The sequence below is a fragment of the Seriola dumerili genome, unplaced genomic scaffold (genome assembly GCF_002260705.1).
Source record: "Seriola dumerili isolate Sdu_G_001 unplaced genomic scaffold, Sdu_1.0 BDQW01000226.1, whole genome shotgun sequence".
Lineage (NCBI taxonomy): Eukaryota > Metazoa > Chordata > Actinopteri > Carangiformes > Carangidae > Seriola > Seriola dumerili.
Genome location: NW_019174481.1, coordinates 6,797,243 through 6,815,349, shown reverse-complemented (window position 1 = coordinate 6,815,349; position 18,107 = coordinate 6,797,243). Strand labels below are relative to the sequence as shown.

The window sequence follows — 18,107 nt, the reverse complement described above, 5'->3', positions numbered from 1 at the left end:
ATTATTTAATGGTCTGTAAAATGAAGTTGAAACTACCTTTTTTACAAACTACAGATTAAATGTATTAACAGCCAAGTTGCTTGTATATTCCTGTTTCAGAATGGAAACTATGTGGTGCCAATGAGTTGGCTGGAGACTCCAGTGAAATTAACCTGCCCCATGTCACCAAGTCCTGATGCAACACCTGCTTCAACTCCCCCCAAGCCTGCTCAGCATCCCTGGAAACTTCCTTTCCCACAGAGGCCCTGGAGCCTGCATCGCCATAAACGACAGGCGAATCTGCCCACTTCCATCTATGATCCTAGAAGTCCATATTATCCCTATTTGTATTACTATTTAATGTATATGAGACAAACCCCTACCACTGCTCCTCCTACAACTACTGCTAAGCCTGATGTGACTACCAAGCAACCTCAAATTAAGCCTCCTACATATCCTTACAATCCATACTACCTGTATTACCCTTATTACATTAACTACCCCTATTACCCTCTTCCAAATCTCCCAGTGAGGACTACTGTGCCGCCAACCACTACCACTGGATCTGGCACTATGATGACCACAGCCTCAACTACCAAGACTCCTCAAACACCTTCAGTCCCCTATTACCCTCCATATTTTTACTATCCCTACTACCCTCCAATGGGGCAACAGTTCCCAGGAAACAGCTCTGAAATTTACTACTACCCAATCATCCAGCATTTCTACGGAAAGCCTCCATACCCATCAAATCCAATGCAAACAACTACTCTGCCTCCAACCCCAACAACTAAGCCTGGTGACTCCAGCTCTACGAAAGAGCCCACAACTGCCTCCGCTCCCACAACTGCCTCCGCTCCCACAACTGCTTCTGCTCCCACTACACAAACAACTAAACCATGTGCCCATAAAACGCCGACAACCAGCAGTAGCAACTATCCAGGCCCAATGAGTCCATATGTTCCTTACAACCAGCTCGCCTTCATTCCGTATGTTGAATACAAATACAATAAGGCTGGCAAACTCCCAGAGTACCAAAAATACATGCCTCAAGCTGGTTACAAATCTGGACCACAGGCTCGAGCATATCCAGGCTTTGACCACTGGCAACCTGTGCCATGGTTTTCCCACAAAGGACAAGACTTCCCTCTATTTGAAAATCAACAACCTAAAGAAGTCTGAAATGGTAAGCATAACTTGTGTATATTTGTATTATGAATTTTTTAAGTCAACTTTCTCAACCATAACTAACTGTCTTTCAGGGGCTGGTGTCCTATAATGCAGAGCATTCAATAAAACATGTTTTACTTAGAACCTGGTCTCATTTATGTGTCATCTGTAATGCAAGTCATGGTGCTAAACTTCTTTGCACATCTCAGGGGCCCACAACACACAGTGGTAGGACAAGTAACTCCACTTAAATAATCAGCACTATTCTAGTTGAGATGAACTCTTGAAATGTCTAGTGACTTCTGAAATTTGGTTTCCAAGCAACACTGGCTGGGTGACTTCACTGATGTCCTTCATAAACTGCAGTTGCAGTCCTCTGCAGAGGTTGCTAAACACAATGAGCCTCAAATTTGAGATTTTATGCAAAGGCTGCCTTAAACTGAATATCCTAATCTAGCCCTGAGAGAGAAACCTGGGACCCTGAATATTGGGTTGCAGTGTGTGTGTGTGTGTGTGTGTGTGTGTGCACAATACTCTACAATGAAATGCCATACTGCACAATGTGTTTGCAGTAGTTAACTCTTAAACGTGTTACTACTTCAGTAGTTTCCATGATCAGAAAATGATAAACTTGATCATAAATTTAAGTTATGCAGTAGCATCTGAAGTAGAAAAATTGGAAATTGGTGAAATACTTGTGTGGCAACGCTGGCTGCCTCATTCTGCTTTGTCCTGGATTTTAACATTAAAATGTTTTCTCACCTATGTACTATACACAAGACTCCATCTGTTGCACCAGTGAAGCTGCCAAAGCAAGACTGTTGTACCAAACAACTTGGAGATCGGGAGCAACTTTATGAATGTGAGTGTTGCAGAAAACATCTGTTAAGCTTTCTTTTTGTACAAATAATTTTAAATTTTTTTTGGGTCATGATTCTTTTTTTTCAAATTTTTTTCTGCCTCTAAATAATTTTGCTTCTGATTTTGTGTGAAACCCACTGCTCCTGTGCACTCATGCAGTGCACACACACCCAATTCTGTCTGTTCCTATATATTTCCACATGGCGGTATCTCCTCTGGTCATCTCGTGACAACACACACATACACACAGATCTACACACATCACTGAAACTAAACCACACGAGACAACAGGGAGACGTGCAGTGTTGGTCTCTTTGGAAGAAGCATGGATGCTCGTCTGTATTTTTTCCTTTTCATTTACTAGAGCTCTTCGGTGTTAGTTGGCTAGAATTAAAGAGCACTGAGCTCAGGAACATGAACTATTCTGCAGAGGAGCAAGAAATCCTAAAATTCATCCTTGAGCAGTCATCATACAGTCTCTGTCCAGCATGGGAGAAGCAGTCATCCTTTTATGCACCACTGTGCTTATCTCTGTTTTGCTATAACTGCTGCTTTTGCACTTTTACTTCAAACATCTTAAGGAGTGGTTGCATTTCTACAACGTAGGTGAGTGCAATGGACTGCATGTGATATATATGATTAGAATTTTTCATTTTAAAGGTGAAAGGAAATTTAGATGGTAGAGTGTACCAGTTATGCATTTGTGTTTCAGAAAATTTGGAGGACTTTATGTTGTTTCATGACTTCTATTTACATAGAAAAATTCAAAATGAGAGAGTACAGACAGAGATAAAGCACATAGTGTCTGCATAAGAAATGTTTAAACAGTTTGATGTTTAAGCCCATGTGACAGCTCTATTGATCAGTTAATTTTATCTGTAATATCACAGAAAAATTAAAGACACCATGGAAATTAAAGAGATTGATAAATGCCTTCATCCAGGAGGTTGATTTCAGTCCTGTTTCAGTCCTCACCTCCGAATATCCTCGGTCTATCTTTAGCCATATTCCCAGCCCCTCCCCCAAACATGACATTTGTCTCACCCAATCAACACAGTTTGTCTTCATGGAGGACTTTGATGTGGACATGGACGAGGAAGAGGAGGGAGAAGTACTCATGAGAAAGGCCAAAGCAGGTCACTGGTGGGAGGACTGTGGAGATGGCAACTGTGACATACAGCTCCAGACAGGAGGAAGAGGCTGCATGGTCAACAGCCGCAGCTGGGCTGAGGAGCTCAAGGATATCTTTGCACCACAGGCTGAAGACTGTTACAGTGGAGGGCGAAGCAGACTCTCCAGCATCTCTGTGAGTGATTGACTTAACTCTTTTCCGGTCTGAGCCACACAAGCACTGAATTCCTCCCTCTTGAGTCCACTTGTTTTGACAAATTCTCTTAACCAGAGGAGATAAGATAAAGATAATAATTTAGCACAAGTCCAGGTTTCTCCAAATAACAGACATCTCAAAGTATTAGAAAAACAAAAATTAAAAAACACTATCTCAAGTCACGGCTCAAGATTAAAAGGAAATGAAATTAGCAAAAACCGATCATATACAATATAGAACAATGTGTACCCAATTGCATTGGCATTCCCAGACTATGCTATATTTGGTTTCTGTATATATGTAGATATAATATATGAACATGATGGCCTGAGAGAAATGCGTGGCCTGAGGATATTTGGCCCCTGATGCTGATGAAGGATGAAAGATGATTCAGAATGTTGTGTGGTCTCATCATCCCACTGCTGCATTGTGACACAGCAATGTGGGAACTAACTGTGAGTATGAGTGCGTGTATTTGTACGCGTGTGTATTTGTGTTTCTGTACGCACGTGTGGGCATGTGCATCCTGTTTCTCCTTGTTTCTCTTACGGCTCATCACACTGAATCCGTGATGTGGAATGGGGCTGGAGGAGATTCCTTTAGGAGACAAAACAAACAGATATAATGTATAATTTAAAAAAAAATTCACCGCTCTGCTTCAGGCCAGGTCGCAGACGCCATGGTCAGTGTTTCTACAAAAGCACTGACATTTATTAGAGGAGCTCTCATTGATCAGCTGCTGCCTAGTTAATGGTCTTGTTTTCCAGTGTTGCAGTCTCATTTATCAGACTATGTTTAGCCTGGCCTTTTAGCCCACCACATCACCCTGCCCTTATTTCTGTAAATCTATAGCATCTGTCTCCTCCTATCTGGACACAGATTTCTAGCAGCTGCTATTTGTTCCTTTCTCTCCAATAAAGAGAAGATATAGAGGAGAAACCGAGAGAGAGAAAGTATGTGAGGAAGATGGAGGAACAGATAACAGATCAGGAGAGCTGTGGCAGCACTGAGCAGCCTCTCCCCTCCCTACTCCATTTCTCTCTCCTCCTCCGCTTCCGTCTCTTCCCACTCTTTCCTCTCCTGCTTGCACATTACTCCCCCCCCCACCGCCTCTTTCCTCCCTCCCTCACTCCCTCCCTCCCTCCCTCGCTCTCCTGCACGGAGCTGCAGTATATGAGAGGGTCTCCTGGGTCTAGCTTCACTGCAGTGTAGAGAAGGGCACGGCAGCTGGTTTAATACAATGCGATGAAGGATGGTGCACCAGGAGAAACGCGTTTACCAGGTGTGTGGATTTGTGTTTGTGTGCGGTGGTGTGTAATTCGGAGGGTGTAGCATACGTAACATAATATTTACAGGTATACATGATAGGTATCCATCATGGGCGTGCTGCTGTAGATGAATCAGCCATACTGGATGAGTGGATGTGTGATTGTAAAGGGAGTGGGTGTGTTCATATGTGATATTCACCTGCTTCCTTTTTTTTTACATCTCTTCTGTGATATTAGAAATAATTCCATCTCAATGTGTGTGATGTCTATAAATCATAACATGCTTTTTTCCGTTTTTTATTAATGAAATCATTCTGTACCATTTACAGTGACCATAAGGCTCTTTTACCGTACAACATACTTTCTTCTGGAAGGATGAAATAGGTTCTGTGTGAATCTGTGTGTATGTGTGTGTATCTGTGTGTAGACGGTATGCAGGTAAGGAGGTCATACAGTAGTCTGAAGCGGATGAGCAGGAGGCAGAGCGTTGGCTGGGAGAGTGAAGGCGATCAACTGTGATTTATGCTCTTACATCACAGCCTCATCTAATGATGCGTCACTGAAAACGTGTGTGTGTGTGTGTGTGTGTGTGTGGGGCCTGTTTTTCGGCAGGTTATTTAGAGAGAAAACCCTGACACACAAGAGACACATCTCTAATTTTAGCAGTGTTATTCAATGGCTGTTGGTGATAGGTGTGTGTGTGTGTGTGCGTCACAGGCACACACACAAGTAGGCAGCCTTAGGACATGTGGGAATTTGGCATACAGTCCCATAATATAAAAATACTTTCCCCATGGTGCCAGAATAGAAAACCATGCTGTGCTGAGGCATTTTGTTCGGCATTTCTCTGCATCAAGACAAAAACTGTGAGACTTTGAATCCTACGCAGCTCAAACGACCTAAAAATGTTTGTAGTTGACAAAAAGAAATGAGGCCAGCTACAAAGTGGAAGCTGAGATGACGTGAAAATGATAAATGATACAGGGAAGGATGTAAAATGAAGAAGTAAGAGAAGAGAATGACGAGGAAGAAGAAGAGGAGGAGAAACTACATGAGACACCATGCCTGGAGATGAATATGAGGAGAGGAGAGAAGATGTCAGTCAAAAGAGACGAGTCACATAGGGGAAGTTGTGAAACACCAGCGCAGAATGACGCGGTTACATTTTTAACCACTTTACTGTCAAGTTAGCCAAGTCAGAGGATAATTGATGACTTACTGATCTTATACTCTCCTGGTTGCAAGTGATTAGTAAAACCCTTAAAGAGTTGTTCATTTCTATAATTGGCTAAAAAAGGAGAAGTGTGGTTTACATCACAATCACTGTAGGCTGAAAAAGATGCATTAGGGATGCTGTGTGGGCCTGTAAAGAGAAAGGAAATACTGTATTGTACACTTTCCCTCCATGTTGAAACAAGATGTCATCAAGGCACTGTTAAAGGTCCTATTTATAGGTTTTGCTATTACTTCATAGCCGACATTAGTATTAATAGCTGAAGAAATGTTGCGAGTTGAGCATATAACTTAATTCCTTTACTCGCTGTCTCCAGCGGTGGAAAGCATCCCTCTTGTTTTGCTTCTATTTCTCTCACTTCTCTCCTTGTACTGAATTAAGCGTAACCAGCTAGCCCTGGTCCAGTCAGACTGTCTTGTCACTTTCCGATACCGAGTCACTAACAGGAGGGTATTTGTGCCACACTTATAAAACCGACCTGCGCTGAAATCTCAGCTCAGCACGAACCCCACCCCTTTGCACATTTTTGGATTATCCAGGAGTTAGGTGGAGACAGTTACTGCCAAGATGGCAGATGGCGATGATGGAACACCCAATCTTAGCTTTAAAACCGCTCTTCAGAAACCTATGGCTGATGTCAAAGAGGCTACGTCTACCTCTATACACAGTCTATAGGTACAGCCAGGCTATCGGCAGGTCGTCACTCTACACACATAGACAAAATAAAGGCATTAACACTCACATTCATACCTGCGAGCAAATGTCCACTTGACCTGACCTGCATGTCTCTGAACTGTGGGAGGAAATCAGCGCACAATGATGTGAAAGAAGTGCCTTTTTAATCAGCATAAAATGCAGTCCCGTATTTTTTGTAGTGCCTGTATGACAAGCATAGCCAGGCTTTGGAATTTTACACGAACTATTTAAATGTGATATTTTTGGTTAAGCGACTATTTACAGACAGAATAGGAGTAAGTAGTGCAAGTGGTGATGTCTGCACCTATTATTTGAGCTCATGGAGGAGTAGAAGAGAAGGCACAGAACCAATCTTTATAAATATGTTAGCTATGCTCTGATAGAGTAGTTAACATATTTATAGAATTATAATGGCAGTGTCATATGTGATCTCACAGAAGGTTTATCTTAATATGTGAATGGCAGGAAATTGGATTGCATGACTTTGCTCCATTCTTTTCAGCTACACCTTCCTCTACATTATCCACCAACCCCCCCCCCCCCCCATTTCTTTTCCTCATTTTTCCTTTTATCCTCCTTCCAACCAGAAAATGCTTTGGTACCATACAAGTATTTATAGCTCAAATTTAAATGGCATTTTACACACTCAGCTTAATAATTCTTCCCACAAGTATGTCCTACTTGATCAATGAAGCAGAAATAGCAGCACAGCCACAGAACTTTTATTAATATCTTTATATTCATGTATTTTTCTGGGTTTCTGGCAGGCCCAGAGGAATGAGAGAGAGTCCATCAGGCAGAAACTTGCCCTTGGCAGTTTCTATGACGACGAGCCAGTCATCTACACCAGCTGCAGCAAGAATGGCCCATCCTCCCGGTGGGTTTGGATTGAGTGTGTGTGTGTACAAGTGTGTTACGGTTTGATCAATGTAGCTTTTTGAAGGTTGGCACCGATATTTTTGTGCTTTAGCTGCTGACAGCTGAAACTTTAACTCTATAGATCTTTTCCATATTTTAATCTGGGAGTAATGTCACAAAAACAGTTATACACTGATTCCATTAATTATTGATTAACAGAAAACATTACTAATCTATTTTAAAGCCTGAATATAAAACTTAATTGTAGGTTTTGTAGCCTGTACATGTGTGCTATAGGAGGGACCTCCATATTTAGACCAGGCCTGTGTAAGGCACTTAATCAAACACTTGCTCATCATAGTGACTAATAAACTAATATGTCAATATCAGCCTACCTTTGTAACAACTTTGACCATGTATCTCCAAATTTTGTGATTTGTGAATTTTTCAGATAAAGTCAAAGGTAATTTATGGATAGAGGAAAAGTTTTTTCTTAGCTCTTAAAAGTTGGCTTTTTTGGAAATACATGGTTTTCAAAGGACTAGGATGTAGCATTCTCCATTTACCTCAGTGGCCTGTTTTGTAAGATTTGCAGTAGCTTGAGCTCTGTCTACATGTCAAATACAGTTGCAGCAACAGTTATTTAACAACCAGCAGAGGGAGCTGTTCAGTAGCTCAGCTAAGTAAAAACTACACTACACACACATATATATTCATATACACACATATTATAAAACTGACTGGAATACTGAAGGCATTAAGGGTAAATGACAGTAAATGATAGACTCCCCTTTGAGGAAACCATGAATCATGTAGTGGAGAGTGCAGTGCAGTGCAATAGGAGAGGTTACGTAAATGAGTTGAATTACCTTGTGCTTGTGTCTGTGTCAGACTTGAAAAAAAAGAATGAAGGAGTCATTTAAAAGATAATGCAAAAGGAAAGTGAAAGGTTTCCCGGTAAGCCACGGTATTGTTTACAGTCAGTCCGTCATTGGACTGAATAATAACTAATTTTCCATCAGCACCAGAACAAAGAAGTACCAATATGGAAAGAGCATGCACAGATGAGGTGGCACAGTGGTTAACCTCTATTACGTGACCAGCTGCTGAGACAGAAACCTAGCGATGCCCCAGCTTCATGAGTCAGACAAATATTAAAGAAATTCTCATGGTGGGCTATGGATTAGATATTTAGTGCAAAAATGAGATATCTCGCACTGAAATATATGTCACCAACTGCTACAAAAAGCATCAAATGTAAACAGATTATAACATTTTTCATCTCCAAATAATTTTATTCCTTTTTTTTTCACCTGTAAGGTATAGTGACATGAAAATTATAATAAAATATTTTAATACATTTTTTTTACAAATACAAATAATGTTTGACAAATAGATTTTTAAAATAATATTTTGTTTTCATTCCAAAAATGAATATAAATATAAATGGATTGTGTTATAGAGTAGAAACCAAGCTAAAAGAAATCATTTTCTAATGAAATTGACTGATTTCATGTATGTAAATGAGGTTTTGGGTATTCACAAACACATGCATGCAGACACAGTGGAGTTGCATTACATCACACACAAGTTGGTTAACCAAAGCCACTACACCTACAACACCATGCTGCTTTCTTTTCATGACAACTTTGACCTCTAGTAACTTTCTGCCACTTTGAGTCTTTCATTGGAGGGGGCGTATATGTTAAACAATGGTCCGCTCCTCCCTTGGTAGTGGCTACTGTTTGAGGAAGTGCAGTTCTGTCTTCGGTCCAAATGCCTTTGAAAGAAGAAGTGATGCCTTATATAAACCCAGGACTGTGATTGGTGTTTAAGGAGTCATGTGACCTCCACTGGAAGTTAAAAAAAAAAGTGCACACCCTGGGATTTAGTTTGGGGTGGAAATTCCAACACCACCCTGTCCAGGTTGTGAGATTTTGTATATGTTATTGTTCTCATCCTGGTGTAGAGGGGGGATACTTTGGGTTGTTAGGTTATTTCAGTCAGACTATCATGATCTGGAAATGGATGAATTGTGTTTTGAGCTCTTGGAAAGGTTGAGGTTTCAATGGATTCTGTGTAACTGCTGGTCACACACTGCTTCTCTGTGACCAAGGACCATGTTATGTTTGTGACTTTCATTTTGTTTCAAAGATTTCATTTGCTTTTGTTCCTACTTGATTATGTCATACTTTGTGACACTACTGACATCAGTGCACTTACTGGCCACACAGAAGATTTTGGAACCCGGCTGCAGGGATTTGCTGCGTGAGGTCAGGCTGGGCACTTACGTTAGGCGATGAGGTCCAGGGTTACAGTTGATGTTGATGTTGACAGTTGATGTTCCTGCTGGACTGCTGGATGGGGTTGAAGTCAGAACTCTGCGCAAGGCAGTCAAGTTCTTCCACACCAACTCTGAAACTGAATAGAAGAGAAGAGAGACCATTTCTTTATGGACTTCACTTTGAAATGCTGCAGCATTAAGATTTCTCTTTTACCTAACCCAAACCATGAAAAGCAGCCTGAGACCTTGTGTTTTACCAAAAAGCGATAAAAAGTTTGCCAGTGGTCAGTCATCTCCACCATTAATCCCATGAGCATCTTAAAAAAAGAGGTCATTAGTTTAAGGAGTATTTAGAGCATGTGTCACAACTTGTCATTGCCGAAAAGAAAAAGAAATACTTGAGCTTCTTTTAGAAAGACAAAACAACAGTGCTCTTCCTCTTACACTGTACAAAAAAAAATCCAGCTGATTCCCCATTGAATCTGGCATATTATATACACTGTAGAACAGAGAGCTACAAAACATTTCGATAAAAGATGTGCCATTTTGTGGGAATTACAGTAATTACCTGAATTAAATGTGTTTTTTATTATTCATGTTAGAATTCTACAAGCGTTTGAACTTTTTTTCTCAAACATTTCCTGGCCTTTCCGGTTTTCACTCCTTTCTTCATTATTGAATATGCACAATTTCACCTTATGTACAAATACCTTTAAGGATCGTCCTGTTGAGGATATATTTTAAAGATCTAAATTCATACCAGGTCCTACATGCTGTCGATGTTTTATTTAATGTGGTTTGTTTTTTTGTGTGTAAACAAACTCAGTAGCTACAATCAATCCGTAGTTTCCTTCTTCTCCCTATAGGTTTCATGATGACTAGAAGATATTTTGAGGGTCTGACTGAACATCCACATTTCCTCTCTCATGTTCTTCACCCTTTGTGTTTTTCTTCTCAGGCTGCAGGGTGGTGTGAACCTGCAGGTGTGTTTCGTTAATGACAGCAGCAGTGACAAAGACAGCGATGCTGAGGACAGCAGGACAGAGACCAGTCTCGACACGCCGCTGTCACCTGTGGTATGCACGGCTTAAATGTCATCTCGGTGTTTGTATGTGTGTTTCTGTCTCGTCCCACTACTCTCATTGCTCTTTGTCATGACTGAGAACCACATAAGCAGTTATGTCATGATTTCACATACACTACTTCCTCTCCAGAGCAAGCAGAGCTCTTCGTTATCAGACCGGGACACGGCGGAAGAGGACTCAGACCCGTTAGATGACTGCAGCGGGTTCTGGCGGGTGCAGCGGAGACTGCAGGAGGAGGCCCGGGTGGCACTAGCTCTAGCTCGACCCATGGCTCGCATGCAGGTGGAGGTGGAGAGGCAGATCCAACTGCACAGACGTTCACCTGTGGCTGACTTGGTTAGTCAGTGAGAGATAGAAACACAGATCAGGGATTTGTGTCTGTGTTTGTGTTGCTCTTTACAACTTCAATAAAAAAATGTGTTTTAGGAAATGATTCAGGGCAAAAAAATATCCAAAAGTAAGAGCAGAATGACTGACTGTAAGTTGCTGTTACAGTAAACACAACACAATAAATATTACATAAGGGACTTGCATGGTCTGACCAGAAGGTCAGTCAGTGTTTAAAAGTGGACACATGTGTGTGTGACCAAGAGGAAACCCCGGATACTGATGAACAAAAGAAAGTTTGTCCTACTGTTGATGGATGAAGCACATTTGCAAACCCAGATAGACACATACATGTAGATACAGTTGATCAATATAAATGAACAGTTTGCCTTTATTGATTTTGCACATTTTGATAAGCATTTTTTCCCTGTCTGTGTGTGTTTTCGTACGCAGCTTCCCCATTTGCCTCACATCAGCGAGGGTTTGATGAAGAGGAATTTGAGGCGAGGGGACATGAGGGACATGAGTCTTGGACAGCTGCAAGTCATCACAAATGACTTACACTCACAGATTCAGAGTGAGTAGAACAGACACACACAGAGCAAACACAGAGATACACACAGATATGACACAAATCTCATCTGGAAGTATTTGATAAACTCAACAAATCCCCCGTTCTTACATTTTGACGGAATATCATCATTGGCAGCTGAAAACTATAACTACTGACTAGTTTTGAGGTGTTGCTGATAAAAAGTCATTCTTTGATGTGCCCTGGTGGATTCGTGGTCAAAGAATTACAGCATTGAGAAATTATCTTGATTTGAATCCACGTACCCTTTTAAAGTAACTCTCTACTGAGCTTTTTGGTCTTTGAGTGTTCTGAAATATCAGACTGAAGTCACAAGACTCAATCAATGAGAGTTAAAATGAACTGACAAAGAGAAATGTTAAAGTTATGGTTCAAAATATGGGCGTTTTCTAACATTTCCTCCTACAGCTCCTAAATTCCTTAATTCCTTTTCCTCCTAATTTTATAGTGAGACCCTCAACAATGCATTGGTCTCTAGTGAACTGCATCTATATTATCTGACACAGGTTTAAATGAGGAGCTGGTGCAGTTGCTGCTGATGAGGGATGAGCTTCATGTGGAGCAGGACGCTATGTTGGTGGACATAGAGGACCTCACCAGGTGAAGCTCTCACTTCACTGTCTGTTCTTTGTCTTTTTAATATCTGTCAAATTCTCCCTCTCTACTTCAAATACTGTCAGAGATGAGCGGTCCGTAGAAGCTGTATTCGGACGTTTCGCTGGGTGTCCTGTGCTCATTCTAATGTACTTCTTGTCTTTATCGCGACAGGCACGCCCACAGCCATCAGCGGCACCAGGCAGACAAAGCTATGTCTAAATAAAACACCCTGTCTTCACGTGTGTCTGTCTGCACGCCACCCAACCCACCGCTTCATGGACTGTCACCACTGTTACCAACGAAACTCCATATCTGTGCTGACTGTTTTCTGGAGAGATGAATGCAGGATATAGTATAACACACACATAATGTGTCGCACCACAACACAGGATGTTGTCAAAGGACAGACGTGATTGCTGTTTTCAGTATGTGTGGGCTTTTCACTTCCACTCGGCATGATTAATCATAGTATATTTCACAGAATTAGGGGAATCCTCTTGACACTGATTTACCTCTTCATTATTTTGCACAGTACACTCATGTATGTTAAAGCTGGGTCAGAGGGAGCCCCTAGGCATCTTTTTTCTCACTTATCTCAAAGAGGATGATGATTTTCAGGGGCCACACCTAACTGAAATGAAGATCAATTAACATCGTCTTTTGTTTGTCTCTATAATGATCAAGAAGATTTATCTGTTCTTCTGTAGATATGCAGTATTTACCAATTTCATTACTTTCTTTTCACTTAGAGCACTGTGTCAACACTGTTTAACACCGAATTTCACTATAATAACGTCTACTGTCTGAGCAACAGAAAATAACAAACACTCTGCATCTGTGCTCATGTAAAGCTTAGCTTCACAGAGGTCTTGATCACTTAGGCACAAAATTTGATGTAACAGTTTCCACCTGCTTTAAATATGTATTAAGAGCTAATTTGGACCACATTTTGAACTATTTAGACAAATTTATATTCATCAAATGTGGTGATACTTGAAACATTAGACAAAATGACAAGATGTGAGTTCAAAAATTATTTTGGGTTAATATATATAGATAGAGGAGGCAACAGGGGAGGCATGTTGACATGAACAGCCTCTTAATAAAAATATGCAATGTGATTTTTGTCATGCTCAATTTACCAATGCTGAAAGTTTAACATTAAAAAACAAATATATTAATAAATCACAGTCTAAGCATATATCTATTTTATCTGTTGAAAAGGTTTATGGACATATTGTATGTAAATGTTACAAGATACTTTATTATAAGGATGAGGATCATGCCTTGTTATCTGGCTGTGTTTAGGTGTTTTCACTCTCAGCTTTTTAAGAATGTCAATTAACACAAAGTTAAACTTTCTTTTTCTATTGTTTGCTCTATTGATTAATGTACTGTATAATGATTGTAAAAAAAAAAAAAAAAAGGCCAATAATAAATGTTTCAATGGTGTGAACTTTGTCTCTATTTGGCCGGTTTTCATGAGATTTCATTTGCATTTCATGTTCCAACTAAATCTGTATGTATCAATATTAACTGTAAAACCAAATGAAGGTGATGCATGATGAAAAAACACAGACACATGAAGATTGTTTCATCAAGTGTAATGCGGGAAAGTGAGTATGCTCTCATTCACAGTTTTAGAGCTGCACAAATGAGTGCTGAGTTTCTCTGGTCAGTCACACATTCACACTTCTGTTAACACTTAAGTAAGTTTTCTGACGGATTACCACAGGGGGAACAGCGCTGACTGTAGGGACAAAAATTAAAGATACACTCATAAGATGATCTAAATAAACTGCCGTTAACTTTTTAAAATATCATTAAATGAGCAAATGAGCCAAAGAAAAAAAAAGTTGCTTATTTTAATCAAAACATAAGTTTTTACCTTCAACACTTGTGAACATATACAAGTTAATAAATAATCTCCGCCTCCTATGGCTGCGCAATTTTAAAAATATTTAAATGATTTGGCTCTGAAAAGTATAGTCAACATTTATAATAGTTATGTCAAAAAATACACCTACTTATATCTTAAGAAATAAATCTTTAAATAATTTTTTCCTGTGTCACCTATAAGGATAAGCAGTATGACCAATGAATGAATGAATTTATTTTTTCTTTAGAAGCCAAAATCTCATACGTATATTGACAGTATTATATTTTAGTTTTTATATTTTTTGAGTTATTACACAAATAAAATTTAATTATTTTTCCTAAATATGTCATAAATTTATGATAACAATACTCTATAGGCCTATAATAAAATGTCAATTTCTAAGATTTACCAGAAGCTTTATTCTACTGTAAATAAAGTTAAAGTCTCTGTTTGTGATTACAGATACATTGGACAATACAGTACAAATGTTAAACATGACTGTTCAGCATTACAGTTTAAAATAAAATATACTTTCACTCTGCTCTCCCCTTTGGAAATGTCAACAATGAACAGTCAGTGTCATCAGTGTGACGCTCCATGGTAACCTTAAGATTGATGTATAGAGCTTTTACTCAGTGCCTGTGTTAATTCCAGTTTCACCAAAGCATTCAGTGATATTGCAAGGGGGAGAAATGAAGTTACACAACCTTTCAATTTACAGTTAGGCGTCAAAACACTGCTGTTACGTGAGGGAAATCCCTGCGTCACTCTGGGTATAAAACACTCAAGAATGTCTGAGTTCATCCACAATCACCAAGAATCAACAGTCTTGTCCAAGATGCCACTCATCAAGCTCTGTGAGTATAAGACACTGAAATATATCTTCTACCTGCAAGAAAATTGAAATTCAAGATTTACTAATGGAATGTTATTTTTCTCTTTTTGACAGACTTCACTCCTGCACTCCTGCTGCTGATGCTCAGCTGTCCTCTGTGGCAGCTCAGCCAGTCTCTGCCGATGATGAGAAATGGACCAGTGACCGACTCCTGTGTCTTATACGGACGAACACTTCTACAGAACATCACTGTGGCTCTCTCAGAGGTAAGCCAACAAAACTGATGGTGATGAGTTTCTATCATCTTTATCTTCTTTATCTTTAATCTGTCTTGAATTTGCTGTTTTAAAGAGAAAAAAAAAATCTCTTTCCTTGTCACAGAAGGAAATGTTCCATGCAATCAACTGCACCGAGCAGAGTGTGGAGCTGAACATGGAGACTAACACACCATCTGTGTGTGCACCAAAGGTACATCATGAAAGCTCACATTTTTTCATATACTGGTATTTCAAGTTCCAGACATAGCAGAATATTCTGAAATAAAAACCATAATATCAAAATAAATACCAATACTTTATTCTTATCTCTATTTTATCTAGACTGAACAATTGTAACTGTAACTCTGTGATATAACTGAGCCACTGTATTATAATACAATAATAAAAGTTTAACTGTGTTTGTCCCATAGGAATCAACATGCTCTGGAATCGCTAAATCAGAATTTGATCAGGTGGGTCGTTCTGTCTCTGTCAAAAGTGATACTTAAAGAATACCTTTTTTTCTATTGTTGTATGTTATTTTATACACTTAAAATATATCTTTGACAGAAATGTCAAGTAAAATAATTCATGCCAATTGTACACATTGAATTTAACTAACTTTGCTGTTTTCCAATCAAGGAGTCATGTCTGACAGAGATTGAGAAGGACCTGCGTCACTACTATAAATTTCTCACAGCCCAGCCGGACCCTTCTAAGTTACTTGACAAAATTGTTCTGTCCAGCCTCAGAGAATTCATGGAGGTAACTTAATTTACACAATACACAGTATTTCAGCAGAGTTTGAACTAATGCTAGAAAAAATTTACAGTGGCTGTCCATGGAGTGGCTTGTTAGTAACAATTCAAGTCCCCATCTGCTTTATCTCTTTTAGATATAAATATATTTGAATAACAACAGTTAAATTCATGTGAAAGGCTAAAAGGGGAGAATTTTCTAAGAGACGCTACAACAGAAAGGTCTCAAGTAAAATCCCAAAACTGCCAATGTTTACATTAGTAGCTCTTGTACTATTGAATTGTTCATTATACACACAGTTAAATGTTAAACATCAATCCTTTCCTCAACAGAACTGCTTCACATGGTCTCTGTCCGCAGACTTGACCTCAAAGCAGGTAAGTGCATGTCACAATGACAAGTTAGAAATACATTGTGATTTTTTATTTTTAACTTACTGAACTCTCTATGGATTAAAACCTGTAGAAAGAACTAAAAGAACATGTTACCTCCTTTTTCAAGAAATACACTAAAAATAGAAAACTGAACAGCCTTTTCTTCTTTTGGAAAACTAGTCATTGTGTGACTAATAAATCTTTTCTAATGACTGTTTCTTATCTTAAAGGCTGCTGTAGAGCGTGATAGCACCTTTGAGGAAAGACTGAACCTCTGCAAAGTGCTGAAGGGATTCCACATCCGCACCATCACAATCAACAGAGTCATTGGATACATGAACTCTGGTGAACACGCTAAATAAATTCTCTCTTGTGCTCTGACACAAAAATATTTTCAGAAAGCAAATAGAACCATTTTACATACAAATTACATCAACTACAGCAACAGTTTGTGTTACAATCAAATAATCTAGATGTGACAGAAAACACTTCAGTCTACTTTTATAACTTTTTAATGTTAAGCTATATATTTATTATTTTTATGTCATCATATAATTTATATTTAACATCAAAATGATGTGTTAAAGTACTTATTTATGAAGTGTATTTACACACTAAATGCTATTTATTTATTAACCTTTTTATTTAAATCTGGACTATTTATTTTCAACTATTTATTGTTGTTATTTACTTCTTCTGAGACTTATCAAATAAATATTTTTCCTGCATAAATCTGGCTGATGAATCATTTATTTGTTCACTATTGTTTACTCTTTTCACTTCAATTCCAGAAAATGTATTACTGTGAGAGGATGCAAGTATTATTGTCCTTGATTAAATGAATATACAGTGACACTTGGTCACAACAAGTACATATGGATCAAATTTAGTCATTGGATTTTCCTTCTTTCAAATAAGAGCCCAGACGGCAGTGGTTAATCTATTGTAGCTACTAAACGACAATGTATGTGATTTCCGGGAAAAACTGAATTTGCTGTAGAGGTCCTGAATTCCTAACTACATGATTTTCTTATTCTGCCACAGGACTATTTCTACACACCTGACTGTATTTTCCTGTAACCAACTCAGCCTAACCAGCTAAGACTTTTGAGAATCATTATTTACTAACAGAATGCACGAGGGTGTTTGTTCTAACTTCAACTTTTGGAAAGTCCAGGGTTAATAATCAGCTTACTATCAGGTGACCATAATAAAGTCAGTAAAAAGTCTTTTGATATTCAGAAGGATGTGAAAGTCAGTCAAAGGATATTTACTGTCTGGTGTAGTATTTTGATTAAACTAATATTTAGAGTTAGGGTTTGGGCTACACAAGGTCAGATTTAGGGTTAGAGACAATAGAAATACAGCAGATAGTCAAGTGTCACTGTATTCAGCACATACTGCATGATACGTTTACAAATAGCAAAGAAATAATATGAATGTTCAGATAAAGTTGTAAAGACTTAGTAATCTTTGCAGTGTTAACTTGTTCAGCTCAGTGCCCAACAGTGCCATCTGAAACTACACATTTTTATTGTGGGAATAATGTTTTGAAAGTGCAGGTAAGCTGTGTTGGTTATTCATAAAACCTTACTGAAAGTGAAATAAAGCTTTCAGTTTTATTTTCCGTCCATAGTGTGTTCAGTGGAACTGGCACAACTGAGATTTGTGGCTGCTGGGGTTGAGAGAGACCTATGACAGTCTTGCCACAGAAAAGGTGTGAGA

General features: G+C 39.0%; 2 protein-coding genes across 2 annotated transcripts; both read left to right on the top strand.

The window, feature by feature from the left end:
- The first annotated feature begins 4,496 nt into the window (after positions 1–4,496).
- Positions 4,497–13,676, top strand: LOC111228949 (schwannomin-interacting protein 1-like). Its single transcript, XM_022755070.1, has 7 exons — positions 4,497–4,619; positions 7,303–7,412; positions 10,636–10,753; positions 10,892–11,098; positions 11,543–11,666; positions 12,188–12,281; positions 12,450–13,676. The coding sequence occupies exons 1-7, from the start codon at positions 4,590–4,592 to the stop codon at positions 12,499–12,501; spliced, it is 735 nt and encodes a 244-aa protein (XP_022610791.1). The 5' UTR covers positions 4,497–4,589; the 3' UTR covers positions 12,502–13,676.
- Positions 13,677–14,969: 1,293 nt separating this feature from the next.
- On the top strand, positions 14,970–17,114 carry LOC111229125 (interleukin-12 subunit alpha-like). The gene is made up of 7 exons (XM_022755313.1): positions 14,970–15,014; positions 15,107–15,258; positions 15,374–15,460; positions 15,681–15,722; positions 15,892–16,014; positions 16,341–16,385; positions 16,613–17,114. The coding sequence occupies exons 1-7, from the start codon at positions 14,996–14,998 to the stop codon at positions 16,742–16,744; spliced, it is 600 nt and encodes a 199-aa protein (XP_022611034.1). The 5' UTR covers positions 14,970–14,995; the 3' UTR covers positions 16,745–17,114.
- Positions 17,115–18,107: the final 993 nt, after the last annotated feature.

Bases quoted from the DNA above. Each gene is read 5' to 3' on its own strand.
- LOC111228949 (XM_022755070.1), top strand. From the start codon at position 4,590: ATGGTGCACCAGGAGAAACGCGTTTACCAG. The intron at 4,620-7,302 runs GTGTGTGGATTT...GGTTTCTGGCAG, and splicing joins AGGAGAAACGCGTTTACCAG to GCCCAGAGGAATGAGAGAGA. The intron at 10,754-10,891 runs GTATGCACGGCT...CTTCCTCTCCAG, and splicing joins ACACGCCGCTGTCACCTGTG to AGCAAGCAGAGCTCTTCGTT.
- LOC111229125 (XM_022755313.1), top strand. The intron at 15,461-15,680 runs GTACATCATGAA...TTTGTCCCATAG, and splicing joins CATCTGTGTGTGCACCAAAG to GAATCAACATGCTCTGGAAT. The intron at 15,723-15,891 runs GTGGGTCGTTCT...TTTCCAATCAAG, and splicing joins CTAAATCAGAATTTGATCAG to GAGTCATGTCTGACAGAGAT.